Source organism: Salmo salar, chromosome ssa01 (genome assembly GCF_905237065.1).
Source record: "Salmo salar chromosome ssa01, Ssal_v3.1, whole genome shotgun sequence".
NCBI lineage: Eukaryota > Metazoa > Chordata > Actinopteri > Salmoniformes > Salmonidae > Salmo > Salmo salar.
The window spans coordinates 109,912,696-109,927,944 of NC_059442.1; the positions used below are offsets into that span (position 1 = coordinate 109,912,696).

Sequence of the window (15,249 nt, forward strand, 5' to 3'; positions counted from 1 at the left end):
GGGTCTGTTCCGTAATATCATCACTGGGATACGACCACTACTAACTGACTGGGTCTGTTCTGTTCTCTAATATCATCACTGGGATATGACCACTACTAACTGACTGGGTCTGTTCTGTAATATCATCACTGGGATACGACCACTACTAACTGACTGGGTCTGTTCTGTTCTGTAATATCATCACTGGGATATGACCACTACTAACTGACTGGGTCTGTTCTGTTCTGTAATATCATCAATGGGATGCGACCACTACTAACTGACTGGGTCTGTTCTGTTATGTAATATCATCACTGGGATACGACCACTACTAACTGACTGGGTCTGTTCCGTAATATCATCACTGGGATATGACCACTACTAACTGACTGGGTCAGTTCTGTTCTGTAATATCATCACTGGGATATGACCACTACTAACTGACTGGGTCAGTTCTGTTCTGTAATATCATCACTGGGATACGACCACTACTAACTGACTGGGTCTGTTCTGTAATATCATCACTGGGATACGACCACTACTAACTGACTGGGTCTGTTCTGTTCTGTAATATCATCACTGGGATATGACCACTACTAACTGACTGGGTCTGTTATGTAATATCATCACTGGGATACGACCACTACTAACTGACTGGGTCTGTTCTGTAATATCACCACGGGGATATGACCACTACTAACTGACTGGGTCTGTTCTGTTCTGTAATATCATCACTGGGATATGAACACTAACTGACTGGGTCTGTTCTGGGATTTGACCACTACTAACTGACTGGGTCTGTTCTGTAATATCATCACTGGGATATGACAACTACTAACTAACTAGGTCTGTTCTGTTATATCATCACTGGGATATGACCACTACTAACTGACTGGGTCTGTTCTGTTCTGTAATATCATCACTGGGATATGACCAGTACTAACTCACTGGGTCTGTTCTGTAATATCATCACTGGGATATGACCACTACTAACTGACTGGGTCTGTTCTGTAATATCATCACTGGGATATGACCACTACTAACTGACTGGGTCTGTTCTGTAATATCATCACTGGGATACGACCACTACTAACTGACTGGGTCTGTTCTGGGATTTGACCACTACTAACTGACTGGGTCTGTTCTGTTCTGTAATATCATCACTGGGATACGACCACTACTAACTGACTGGGTCTGTTCCGTAATATCATCACTGGGATAGGACCACTACTAACTGACTGGGTCAGTTCCGTAATATCATCACTGGGATATGACCACTACTAACTGACTGGGTCTGTTCTGTTCTCTAATATCATCACTGGGATATGACCACTACTAACTGACTGGGTCTGTTCTGTTCTGTAATATCATCAATGGGATGCGACCACTACTAACTGACTGGGTCTGTTCTGTTCTGTAATATCATCACTGGGATACGACCACTACTAACTGACTGGGTCTGTTCCGTAATATCATCACTGGGATATGACCACTACTAACTGACTGGGTCAGTTCTGTTCTGTAATATCATCACTGGGATACGACCACTACTAACTGACTGGGTCTGTTCTGTAATATCATCACTGGGATACGACCACTACTAACTGACTGGGTCTGTTCTGTTCTGTAATATCATCACTGGGATATGACCACTACTAACTGACTGGGTCTGTTCTGTAATATCATCACTGGGATACGACCACTACTAAATGACTGGGTCTGTTCTGGGATTTGACCACTACTAACTGACTGGGTCTGTTCTGTAATATCATCACTGGGATATGACCACTACTAACTGACTGGGTCTGTTCTGTTCTGTAATATCATCACTGGGATATGACAACTACTAACTAACTAGGTCTGTTCTGTTATATCATCACTGGGATATGACCACTACTAACTGACTGGGTCTGTTCTGTTCTGTAATATCATCACTGGGATATGACCAGTACTAACTCACTGGGTCTGTTCTGTAATATCATCACTGGGATATGACCACTACTAACTGACTGGGTCTGTTCTGTAATATCATCACTGGGATACGACCACTACTAACTGACTGGGTCTGTTCTGGGATTTGACCACTACTAACTGACTGGGTCTGTTCGGTAATATCATCACTGGGATATGACCACTACTAACTGACTGGGTCTGTTGTGTAATATCATCACTGGGATGCGACCACTACTAACTGACTGGGTCTGTTCTGTTCTGTAATATCATCACTGGGATACGACCACTACTAACTGACTGGGTCTGTTCCGTAATATCATCACTGGGATATGACCACTACTAACTGACTGGGTCAGTTCCGTAATATCATCACTGGGATATGACCACTACTAACTGACTGGGTCAGTTCTGTTCTGTAATATCATCACTGGGATACGACCACTACTAACTGACTGGGTCTGTTCTGTAATATCATCACTGGGATACGACCACTACTAACTGACTGGGTCTGTTCTGTTCTCTAATATCATCACTGGGATATGACCACTACTAACTGACTGGGTCTGTTCTGTAATATCATCACTGGGATACGACCACTACTAACTGACTGGGTCTGTTCTGTAATATCATCACGGGGATATGACCACTACTAACTGACTGGGTCTGTTCTGTAATATCATCACTGGGATATGACCACTACTAACTGACTGGGTCTGTTCTGTAATATCATCACTGGGATATGACCACTACTAACTGACTGGGTCTGTTCTGTAATATCATCACTGGGATACGACCACTACTAACTGACTGGGTCTGTTCTGTAATATAATCACGGGGATATGACCACTACTAACTGACTAGGTCTGTTCTGTTCTGTAATATCATCACTGGGATATGACCACTACTAACTGACTGGGTCTGTTCTGTAATATCATCACTGGGATATGACCACTACTAAATGACTGGGTCTGTTCTGTTCTGTAATATCATCACTGGGATATGACAACTACTAACTAACTAGGTCTGTTCTGTTATATCATCACTGGGATATGACCACTACTAACTGACTGGGTCTGTTCTGTTCTGTAATATCATCACTGGGATATGACCAGTACTAACTCACTGGGTCTGTTCTGTAATATCATCACTGGGATATGACCACTACTAACTGACTGGGTCTGTTCTGTAATATCATCACTGGGATATGACCACTACAAACTGACTGGGTCTGTTCTGTAATATCATCACTGGGATACGACCACTACTAACTGACTGGGTCTGTTCTGGGATTTGACCACTACTAACTGACTGGGTCTGTTCGGTAATATCATCACTGGGATATGACCACTACTAACTGACTGGGTCTGTTCTATAATATCATCACTGGGATATGACCACTACTAACTGACTGGGTCTATTGTGTAATATCATCACTGGGATACGACCACTACTAACTGACTGGGTCTGTTCTGTTCTGTAATATCATCACTGGGATATGACCACTACTAACTGACTGGGTCTGTTCTGTAATATCATCACTGGGATACGACCACTACTAACTGACTGGGTCTGTTCTGTAATATCATCACTGGGATACGACCACTACTAACTGACTGGGTCTGTTCTGTTCTGTAATATCATCACTGGGATACGACCACTACTAACTGACTGGGTCTGTTCTGTTCTGTAATATCATCACTGGGATACGACCACTACTAACTGACTGGGTCTGTTCTGTTCTGTAATATCATCACTGGGATACGACCACTACTAACTGACTGGGTCTGTTCTGTTCTGTAATATCATCACTGGGATATGACCACTACTAACTGACTGGGTCTGTTCTGGGATTTGACCACTACTAACTGACTGGGTCTGTACTGTAATATCATCACTGGGAAATGACCACTACTAACTGACTGGGTATGTTCTGTAATATCATCACTGGGATACGACCACTACTAACTGACTGGGTCTGTTCTGTAATATCATCACTGGGATATGACCACTACTAACTGACTGGGTCTGTTCTGTAATATCATCACTGGAATATGACCACTACTAACTGACTGGGTCTGTTCTGTAATATCATCACTGGGATATGACCACTACTAACTGACTGGGTCTGTTCTGTAATATCATCACTGGGATACGACCACTACCAACTGACTGGGTCTGTTCTGCTGCCATTCTACCAGCCACCACCAGGGGGCAGCAGTAACAAAGTAACAGCCTCTAGTCCTCCTCTCCTTTGTTCCTGTAGCTCGTCACATCTGCTCTCCATTCTAGAAGTATCCTTAGGATCTGGAGCCACTATTAAAATCTGCAAGGCTATTCATACTTGTTTGAGGATTTAAACTTTCTGTAAGTTAAGAAATGTTTTTTTTTGTTTTTTAATGCTAGCCTTCACACAGTCCAAGGCAAACGGCTATGTATCATATGAAGCTGTTGAGACCTATTGGTTGACAGCTGTTGGAGAAGAACACATTTAATTCTCCACATCAGAGATCATCAGTACGACAAAAGGTGAGGAGCCCATTGCATTCATCCCACCAATGATCCAGAGCAGTCCAGCCCAGAGCAGCCCAGCCCAGAGCAGCCCAGCCCAGCGAATTCATCTCACCAATGATCTATATCTATTATTAGAATCTTTAATATGCTGGATTTATCCGTCTTCTAGCACACCTCTGACTGGTCACGGCTGAGCTGGCCCAGCCCAGTGCAGCCCAGAGCAGTCCAGCCCAGAGCAGTCCAGCCCAGTCCAGCCCAGAGCAGTCCAGCCCAGAGCAGAGCAGAGTATACTTGCGTGATGACGAGTAATGTGACTTTCCCTCCCTGAGAACAGAACCAACCCCTCCCTGTACTGATCCTCTGTTAACCTGAGGAGAACAGAACCAACCCCTCCCTGTACTGATCCTCTGTTAACCTGAGGAGAACAGAACCAACCCCTCCCTGTACTGATCCTCTGTTAACCTGAGGAGAACAGAACCAACCCCTCCCTGTACTGATCCTCTGTTAACCTGAGGAGAACAGAACCAACCCCTCCCTGTACTGATCCTCTGTTAACCTGAGGAGAACAGAACCAACCCCTCCCTGTACTGATCCTCTGTTAACCTGAGGAGAACAGAACCAACCCCTCCCTGTACTGATCCTCTGTTAACCTGAGGAGAACAGAACCAACCCCTCCCTGTACTGATCCTCTGTTAACCTGAGGAGAACAGAACCAACCCCTCCCTGTACTGATCCTCTGTTAACCTGAGGAGAACAGAACCAACCCCTCCCTGTACTGATCTTCTGTTAACCTGAGGAGAACAGAACCAACCCCTCCCTGTACTGATCCTCTGTTAACCTGAGGAGAACAGAACCAACCCCTCCCTGTACTGATCCTCTGTTAACCTGAGGAGAACAGAACCAACCCCTCCCTGTACTGATCTTCTGTTAACCTGAGGAGAACAGAACCAACCCCTCCCTGTACTGATCTTCTGTTAACCTGAGGAGAACAGAACCAACCCCTCCCTGTACTGATCCTCTGTTAACCTGAGGAGAACAGAACCAACCCCTCCCTGTACTGATCCTCTGTTAACCTGAGGAGAACAGAACCAACCCCTCCCTGTACTGATCTTCTGTTAACCTGAGGAGAACAGAACCAACCCCTCCCTGTACTGATCCTCTGTTAACCTGAGGAGAACAGAACCAATAGAAGACCCAACCATGTGGACGTTTGAGGAAGGTGGAGAACAGAGTCTTACTGTGGTATAAATGGATCCCACTTCAGATCAATGATTAACAGACCACTGGAAGGTACTAGGTGACGGGTTCATGTAAGGACGTGTGTGTGTGTGTGTGTGTGTGTCCACCACGTCCTACCTGTTCTGTCGGTCGAGTTTGCGGCGAGTGCCCTCCTGCTCGCGGCAGGGTTGCCGGCATGGGCTGTAAAGATCTGATTGGCTGCTGCGTCGTCGAGGGGTATCTGAGTCAGGTCGTGCATACTGAAGCTCCTCAGCTTCTCTGTGATCGCCCCCTGGCCCTACACACACACACACACACACACAGTTAGTGTCACCACGGGGATAACACTGTCCTCTAAACGCCTCCCCTCTCCTCATGACATCATGGCTCCAGTATCTTATTGTAATCTGACAAAATACAGTAACACGCCGAGGGAGCGTCACGGCAGCGCGCCGAGGGAGCGCCACGGCAGCGCGCCGAGGGAGCGCCACGGCAACGCGCCGAGGGAGCGCCACGGCAACGCGCCGAGGGAGCGCCACGGCAACGCGCCGAGGGAGCGCCACGGCAACGCGCCGAGGGACCGCCACGGCAACGCGCCGAGGGAGCGCAACGGCAACGCGCCGAGGGAGCGCAACGGCAACGCGCCGAGGGAGCGCAACGGCAACGCGCCGAGGGAGCGCAACGGCAACGCGCCGAGGGAGCGTCACGGTAACATGCCGAGGGAGTGTTTGTGTTATTGTAATCTGACACATACAGTAACATGCTGAGGGAGGTAGACAAACGCAACACACACTGGGACATTCCTGTGCCCTTTCAGGAAGTTGTAGGAAAATACCAATCACTGATACATTTTCTCCATGTTTTCATTAACTGGGTTCAAACTAATATGTTGTCTAATAAATTCAAAACATTTAGTAGATGTCCTACTATATTCAATACATTTAGTAGATGTCCTACTAAATTCAATACATTTAGTAGATGTCCTACTAAATTCAATACATTTAGTAGATGTCCTACTAAATTCAATACATTTAGTAGATGTCCTACTAAATTCAATACATTTAGTAGATGTCCTACTAAGGTCAACACATTTTAGAATATTGTTGAATTCCGTTCTCATGGTAGACGTTACAGGGCTCAACACTAGCATGTTCATATTGTTAGTTACAACCAGTCAGACTCAATACCAGCACAATCAATCAGATCCCTCTGGCTTCAACAGACAAGACTGACGCCTCCATGGAACTCTCTCTCTCTCTCGCTCTCTGAAGCAACAACAGTCCCATTAAGAGTAGAAAAGGAGAACAAAAACACTAGTCCCTCTGTGTTGAGTCCTGATGACACAGCTCAGGGACTGGCACATGCTGCTCTGTGCATTGCTGTTAGCCCAGGGACTGGCACGTGCTGCTCTGTGCTAGAGGTCGACCGATTAATCGGAATGGCCGATTAATTAGGACCGATATCAAGTTTTCATAACAATCGGAAATCGGATTTTTGGGACGCCGATTTGGACGATTTTTATTTTTATATATATATTTTTTTAGACCTTTATTTAACCAGGCAAGTCAGTTAAGAACACATTCTTATTTTCAATGCCTGCCTACCAGGGAACGGTGGGTTAACTGCCTTGTTCAGGGGCAGAACGACAGATTTTTACCTTGTCAGCTCGGGGATTCAATCTTGCAACCTTACGGTTAACTAGTCCAATGCTCTAACCACCTGCTTTACATTGCACTCCACGAGGAGCCTGCCTGTTACGCGAATGCAGTAAGAAGCCAAGGTAAGTTGCTAGCTAGCATTAAACTTATCTTATAAAAACAATCAATCAATCATAATCACTAGTTAACTACACATGGTTGATGATAATACTAGTTTATCTAGCCTGTCCTGCATTGCATGTAATCGCTTAGGTACACGTTGCTCCAACCATAAACATCAATGCCTTTCTTAAAATCAATACACAAGTATATATTTTTAAACCTGCATATTTAGTTAATATTGCCTGCTAACATGAATTTTTTTTAACTACGGAAAATGTGTCACTTCTCTTGCAAACAGAGTCAGGATATATGCAGCAGTTTGGGCCGCCTGGCTCGTTGCGAACTGTGAAGACTATTTCTTCCTAACAAAGACAGCCGACTTCGCCAAACGGGGGATGATTTAACAAAAGCGCATTTGCGAAAAAAGCACAATCGTTGCACGACTGTACCTAACCATAAACATCAATGCCTTTCTTAAAATCAATACACAGAAGTATATATTTTTAAACCTGCATATTTAGCTAAAAGAAATCCAGGTTAGCAGGCAATATTAACCAGGTGAAATTGTGTCATTTTGCATTCATTGCACGCAGAGTCAGGGTATATGCAACCGTTTGGGCCGCCTGGCTCGTGGTGAACTAACTTGCCAGAATTTTACATTTACATTTACATTTTAGTCATTTAGCAGACGCTCTTATCCAGAGCGACTTACAAATTGGTGCATTCACCTATAATATCCAGTGGAACAACCACTTTACAATAGTGCATCTAAATCTTTTAAGGGGGGGGTTAGAAGGATTACTTTATCCTATCCCAGGTATTCCTTGAAGAGGTGGGGTTTCAGGTGTCTCCGGAAGGTGGTGATTGACTCCGCTGTCCTGGCGTCGTGAGGGAGCTTGTTCCACCATTGGGGTGCCAGAGCAGCGAACAGTTTTGACTGGGCTGAGCGGGAACTGGGCTTCCTCAGAGGTAGGGAGGCGAGCAGGCCAGAGGTGGATGAACGGAGTGCCCTTGTTTGGGTGTAGGGCCTGATCAGAGCCTGAAGGTACGGAGGTGCCGTTCCTCCGTACCTTCAGGCTCTGATCAGGCCCTACACCCAAACAAGGGCACTCCGTTCATCCACCTTTTACGTAATTATGACATAACATTGAAGGTTGTGCAATGTAACAGGAATATTTAGACTTATGGATGCCACCAGTTAGATAAAATACGGAACGGTTCCGTATTTCACTGAAAGATAAAAAAAGGTTTTGTTTTCGAGATGATAGTTTCCGGATTCGATCATATTAATGACCTAAGAATCGTATTTCTGTGTGTTTATTATATTATAATTAAGTCTATGATTTGATAGAGCAGTCTGACTGAGCGGTGGTAGGCAGCAGCAGGCTCGTAAGCGTTCATTCAAACAGCACTTTCGTGCGTTTGCCAGCAGCCCTTCGCAATGCATTGCGCTGTTTATGACCTCAAGCCTGTCAACTCACAAGATTAGGCTGGTGTAACCGATGTGAAATGGCTAGCTAGTTAGCGGGGTGCGCGCTAATAGGAATATTGAAGACTCATGTTAAAAGGAACCACCAGCTTTCATATGTTCTCATGTTCTGAGCAAGGAACTTAAACGTTAGCTTTTTTACATGGCACATATTGCACTTTTACTTTCTTCTCCAACACTTTGTTTTTGCATTATTTAAACAAAATTGAACATGTTTCATTATTTATTTGAGACTATATTGATTTTATTGATGTATTATATTAAGTTAAAATAAGTGTTCATTCAGTATTGTTGTAATTGTCATTATTACAAATAAATACATTTAAAAAAATGTTTTAAATAAAAGCGTCCGATTAATCGGTATCGGCTTTTTTTGGTCCTCCAATAATCAGTATCGGCGTTGAAAAATCATAATCTGTCGACCTCTACTCTGTGCATTGCTGTTTGCCCAGTTACACCCAATAGAGAATCTCACACACACTGGGAGGTCACACACACACACACACACACACACACACACACACACACACACACACACACACACACACACACACACACACACACACACACACACACACACACACACACACACACACGTTTCCACGTCAGTCCTTTAACAGACTCTTTATCCAGAGCGACTTAGTTAGGGCATTCATCTTAAGATAGCTAGGTAGGACAACCACATATCACAGTAAGTACATTTTTCCTCAATAAAGTATCATATTAGCAAAGTCACAGCCAGTAACAAGGGCTGGGGGGTGGGGGACTCGTGCAGTACTTGCCTTGACAGCTGCGGAGACAGCTGCAGTAGCAGCTATACTGAGGCCCTGCTTGCCGAAGGTCACCATGGTCTCGTAGCTTCGCTCCTTGGCCTGGACAATGTACTCGTCTATCTCCTGGGTGACGACAACCGTTACAGAGAGACAGAGAGTCCGTTTACAGAATACCAACTGTAGAACGCAACATGTCTACGCGTGACAACACAAAAGCTAAATAACTTGTCAACTGACAGCTTTTTTTTAGTAGAAGGATAAAAACAAATACAGGATTCAAAAAGGTATTCTTCTATTGCTTGCCTTGGCTTCATATTCAAAACACCGTTAACAAAGTGCTCAGTATTCAGTCAGTCTTACCCTCTCTCTGGAGGACAGTAGAGGATGGAGACACTTCCTGTAGATGAGACTAGCTCCTCTGGTGTAGGGAGACAGCAACCAGATAACAAAAGCTATCTTTATCTCATAGTACAGAGGGAACCTAGAGAGAGAGACAACACATTACATTATTAACACAGTGTTAACACTGACCCATAATACACTGGGTCCTCTGGTGTAGAGAGACCAGATATGTCATAGTACAGGGGGAACCTAGAGAGAGAGACCAGATATCTCATAGTACAGGGGGAACCTAGAGAGAGAGACCAGATATCTCATAGTACAGGGGGAACCTAGAGAGGGTTAGCATTAGCGTTAGGGAAAGGCATTGGGGTTAGCGTTAGGGAAAGGCATTGGGGTACGGTTAGGGTTAGCGTTAGGGTTAGGGAAAGGCATTGGGGTAGGGTTAGGGTTAGCGTTAGGAAAAGGCATAGGGTTAGCGTTAGGAAAAGGGATTGGGGTTAGGGAAAGGCATTGGGGTTAGCGTTAGGGTTAGGTTTTAATGTGGTGGAGCACACCAAGAGAGACACACACACACTCCCACTCGGGAAGGCAGGAGAGAGAGAGAAGCTATGAGCGGCAGACTAAGACGTGACTGTGGGCTTTGTTCCAAGCTGAATATCGCGCGGATAGACCGGCATTTCAAGTCTGTCCATGCACTTAAGCCTGGTACTATTAAATGGAAGTGTGCTATGCAATCTTGCCGGCTTTCAGCCGAGAGACAGCAGCCCGGATCATGGAAGTGTACGCAGCCTAACAACGATGTTGCACCGCGGCTGGAGCCCTGGGAGAACCCTGTGTATTTCCAGTGTGTGGGAAGTGAGTTGTGCGTGGATCAGCAGCTGTTGGACGAGAGTGAGCAGGCGTTGGCGACTGGGCCGGTGCAGTCAACCAGCCAGATCGGTGGTGAACCACGCTCGGAACCGAGGGAGCGAGGCTGCGCGGAGGCGACTTCCACGGAGAGCGAGAGCGATGAAGGCGGCGGTGTGGTTTCCGGAATTGAAGGTTGGAGAAATGTAATTTTGACTGAATATGAGCACTTTGCTATGGGTAGAAACCCTTCAGTTAAACGAATTGACAATTGTCGCACCAGTCTATCCCGAGTACGGAAATTCCTCCGCTATATGTCAGAGGGCAAGGCCGATGAAGGACTGTGTTCTCTGGATAACTACAGACGTGCGTCTGAGTGGTACGGTCAATGTGAAGACCGTTGTTTGGCACCATCCACGTTAAAAATGTACCGATCCGATGTTCGAAGTTTCTTGAACTATCTCATTCAGTTCCGGCCAGAAGGTCTGCAGGCTAGAGCCAGTAAAATCCGAAAGTTGTTACTCTGCTTGGCAAAGATGGACAGGGATTCGCGGCAGAGCCAGGCAACACACAGGGCAAAATTCCGCAAACGCTGCAGGGACGAGGTGCTCAGCGCTGCGGAGTTAAGCCGATTTGTTGAGCAAAGCAATCAAGCTATTCCTTCGGTTCTCAGTAGGCTGGAGGTCCGACCCACCTGCGCTGATAGACGTAGGTTTGCGGCTCTCATGTCCAGCCGGTTGGCCATCTTTAATGGCACTCGACGATCCCCAGTCACCACATTCAGTGAGAGGGAATTTACTGAAGTAACCCCGGAAAGTGGGGGTTATCAGATGTCTATTTCAAGCCACAAAACGAACTATAGCTTCGGTGAGTGCAGAATTGTTCTATCTGTGCAGGAATACACTTGGCTTAAACGATTCCATCAGATCAATCTGAGTGGAATCACCTCAGACACAACACTCTTCTTTTTCACGTCCTGCGGTCAACCGTACAGCAATATCTGTGAGTATGTGGGCCAGCTATTTGAAGAATTTGGCATTGGAAGTAAAGTCACCTTCGGTACAATTCGACGAAGCATTGCTACATTGAACTTTAATCAAAGCTCGGTTAAAGACCGGGGGACTGTGGCTGACCATATGTGTCATTCTCTGGAAACCCAGGCACGGTACTACCGGTTCCATAATTTGCCTCGTAACGCCAGCCGAGCGCGGACACTAATTGAGGGACAAATCAACCCATGATTCACTGATAAATAAAGACTATTTATTTGAAACTCACCCATGTCTTTGTGTGTGTGTGTCATTTGGTCTTGGGCCCGTAGTAGGGTGCTGTCAGGGTGGGTATGGAGGTCCCTATACCCTTTAAAAGTATTTAAAACATTTCTAAAATTTCACCCCTGGTAACCCAAATGCTACGGACACGTCCCCACCAAAACATAGTGCAATTTCTGAAGATTTTTTAAAACTTCCATAAATCAGCCAGGCCGGCCCCCATTGACTTGGGCCCGTAGTAGGGTGCTGTCAGGGTGGGTATGGAGGTCCCTATACCCTTTAAAAGTATTTAAAACAGTTTTTTAAAAATGGTCCTGGTAACCCAAAATAAAACCAGGTGCCCGTTTGGACTTAGTCTCTGAAGCAAACTGAAAAGTTGGCACTTTGTAACTTTTTTGACCAAAATCTGAAATTTTCAAATAATGATTAAAAATACTTCCTGAGGGGCTAGAGTTCCCAAATTTTGGCTCATAACCTCTCTCGTGATGGGTAACAATTATCCCCTGTTTATAAAATGTCGCATCTATAGTAACTATTTTTTTCTGTTCCGGGAACTTTTTTTCGAAAACTTCAAACTCGATTTTCTATTATACATTTTTATGGAAAAACGGTTTAAATTATATGGAAATGTTCGTTTATATGTGCCATTTCGTGCAAAACTGTACTTTTCGATTTATTCAAGTTTAAAGTGTTTTTTTTCTGGTCCGGATTTTCATACGGGAGAACGGGGAAAAAAATATACTGTGTGAGTAACACAGTGAAGATCGGTAAATTCCGTATTCCCGTCTTTACACAGTCATGCCCGTGTGGGGCAGACAGGTACCGGCGCGAAATCAGAAACCTGGTTTTTGACAACACGACTTCCATGGCCTAGAAGCTCGGGGATAGTGGCAAACTACTAGACCGATTAAATAAATGCGAAACGGACACTTCTGAGGGTTGCTTGTCCCTCGGAACCATGGTAGTTCGGTCCATATCCCTTCGGCGACCGATTGATGATTACTACTCATGCCGAATAGGGAGAGCTTTATGGACACTTTTGAGGGTTACAAGCCCCTCAGAACCGTGGGTACTTTGGACCATATCCCTCCGGCGCACGATTGGTCCTAAGTATTGATCCGATTTTCCCAGCTTGGTGGTGGGAGGATATTGAGTCTTGGGAGGACAGCACTGGGAGGTAAGGGAGGGGCCCTCTAGTAGGGCCCCTCCAGCCCCTACCAGTGTGATGCCAACTGAAAGGTATCGGATTGGTGGTTGCAGGTGAGTGCAAGGAGGTAAAGGGGGGATATCCAACAGGGCCCCCACAATAACTCCAGGCACGAAGCCTTGTGTGCGTGGTCCACGAACTCACCAACTGGGCGGCGTCAGGGGGGATGAGGAGGGGGCCTACATGTGGCCTCTTCGGACCCCCCTGGTTGTCGCCGGTAGGAGAGCGACCGGGCCGTCTCTGGCAGGCTAGTATGGGGAGGTAAGGGAGGGGTCCTCTAGCAGGGCCTCGCCAACCCCTCGCCGTAGGATGCCAGTCAGGAGCAGAGCAGTGGCTGAGCAGAGAGAAAGGCTAACTGATCAATGCGAAGCAGCCTCCGTCGGGTTAGTGGGAGGAGGTAAGGGGGGGGCCCTCTAGTAGGACCCCCCCAACCCCTACTCCCACGACACCGGGCGGAGGTACTGATCTAGCTCTGGCAGGAGGGCATAGGGAGGTAAGGGGGGAGCCCTCGAGTAGGGCTGCCCCAAACCCTCCCTTATGACGCCTGTCATGGCGCGGGACCAGCCGTAAAAAATGAATGTGGGCGGTGTGGGGACGCTCAAACCCTCCCTATACGCCGCCCATTAGGATTTGGTTCAAGTACACACGGTCTAAGATACAGAGGGAAAAGAGCCAGGACCACACATACCATATGGGAGCTAGAGGGGACTAGAGAGGATATTATTAATAGATACAGGATTATTAATAGATATAGATACCTGCGGTGGGCGGTCCCGGACACCGTCAGGTCGTGCGATCAGGTCCTCCACAGCCCCATGCTCCGGGGGCCCTGGGAGAAGCTACGGGAAGGAGATACACCGGTGTGGCCAAGTAAGAGCCACAAGCGCAGGGCAGGCGAAGGGTAAGCGGGGAGGAAACCACCTGGGAGGGCCCCTGTCGGCCGGCCATTGGTCGGTGTTCAGACGGATGGTTCCTCCCGCCCCACGTGGATAGCCTCTATCGAGGGAGCCCCTGTCGAAGACGGCCTCCCGTCTTATTGACAAGCTTCAACCGTGCCCCGTTCGAGCGAGATAAAGAGGGAGAGGGAGTGGACATTTTCTCCTTGAGAGGGGACTCCGGATGGGAAAGAGAGAGAGAGAAGGGCCTTTTCACCTTGACAGGTGTTTCTCCTTAGTAGGAGACATAGAGAATAGCTATTCACCTTACATATGATTTCCCCCGATTAGGGGATAGAGAGAATGGCCTTTTCACCTTGACAGGTGTTTTCTCCTTAGTAGGAGACATAGAGAATAGCTACTCACCTGACTTATGAGGTATCCTAGTAGGGGATGGAGAGAATGGCCTACTCACATTGACAGGGCTTCTCCTTAGTAGGAGACATAGAGGATAGCTATCCATCTGACTTATGAGGTATCCTAGTAGGGGATGGAGAGAATGGCCTACTCACATTGACGTTGGTTTCTCCCTAGTAGGAGACTTAGAGAATAGCTATCCACCTGACACATGATTTCTCCTTAGTAGGGAGAGTGAGGGGACACTTTCTCCTCGAGAGGGGACTCCGGATGGAAAAAAGAGAGAGAGAAGGGCCTCCTGCCTCTCCCTCCCCTCCATGCGGGTGGACTGGTCCTAGCCCGGTCCCCGGCAACTCCTCCTCGCCTGGGATGTGCCCGACTGGCTCCATCCCCTTTCCCCCTTAGGCACGGCTAAATGACGCACCGATGGGCGGGTGTGTAGGCCGCCACCGAGGGGGACTGGGGGTGTCCAGTGGACCGGGACTTCCCAAAACGGTCTCACATTTTTAAGCGGCTTGAGTATCGCCCCGTATCCTCGCGCGGCACTGGGAACCCAGTCAACTGCTCTGCGCCCCGGCGCAGGCGGGGGTTTAATGTCTCCCCGGCTT

At 46.8% G+C, this 15,249-nt stretch overlaps 1 protein-coding gene across 1 annotated transcript in view; it reads right to left on the reverse strand.

Moving 5' to 3' along the window:
• Positions 1-15,249, reverse strand: part of reep3 (receptor accessory protein 3) — a 99,626-nt gene that overhangs the window by 56,420 nt on the left and 27,957 nt on the right. Inside the window, exons 4-6 of the mRNA NM_001140381.1 lie at positions 10,044-10,164; positions 9,693-9,806; positions 5,800-5,959 (exon numbers count right to left, since the gene is read on the reverse strand). Of these exons, the coding sequence (NP_001133853.1) occupies positions 5,800-5,959; positions 9,693-9,806; positions 10,044-10,164 (395 nt within the window). The remainder of the gene's footprint in view (positions 1-5,799; positions 5,960-9,692; positions 9,807-10,043; positions 10,165-15,249) is intronic.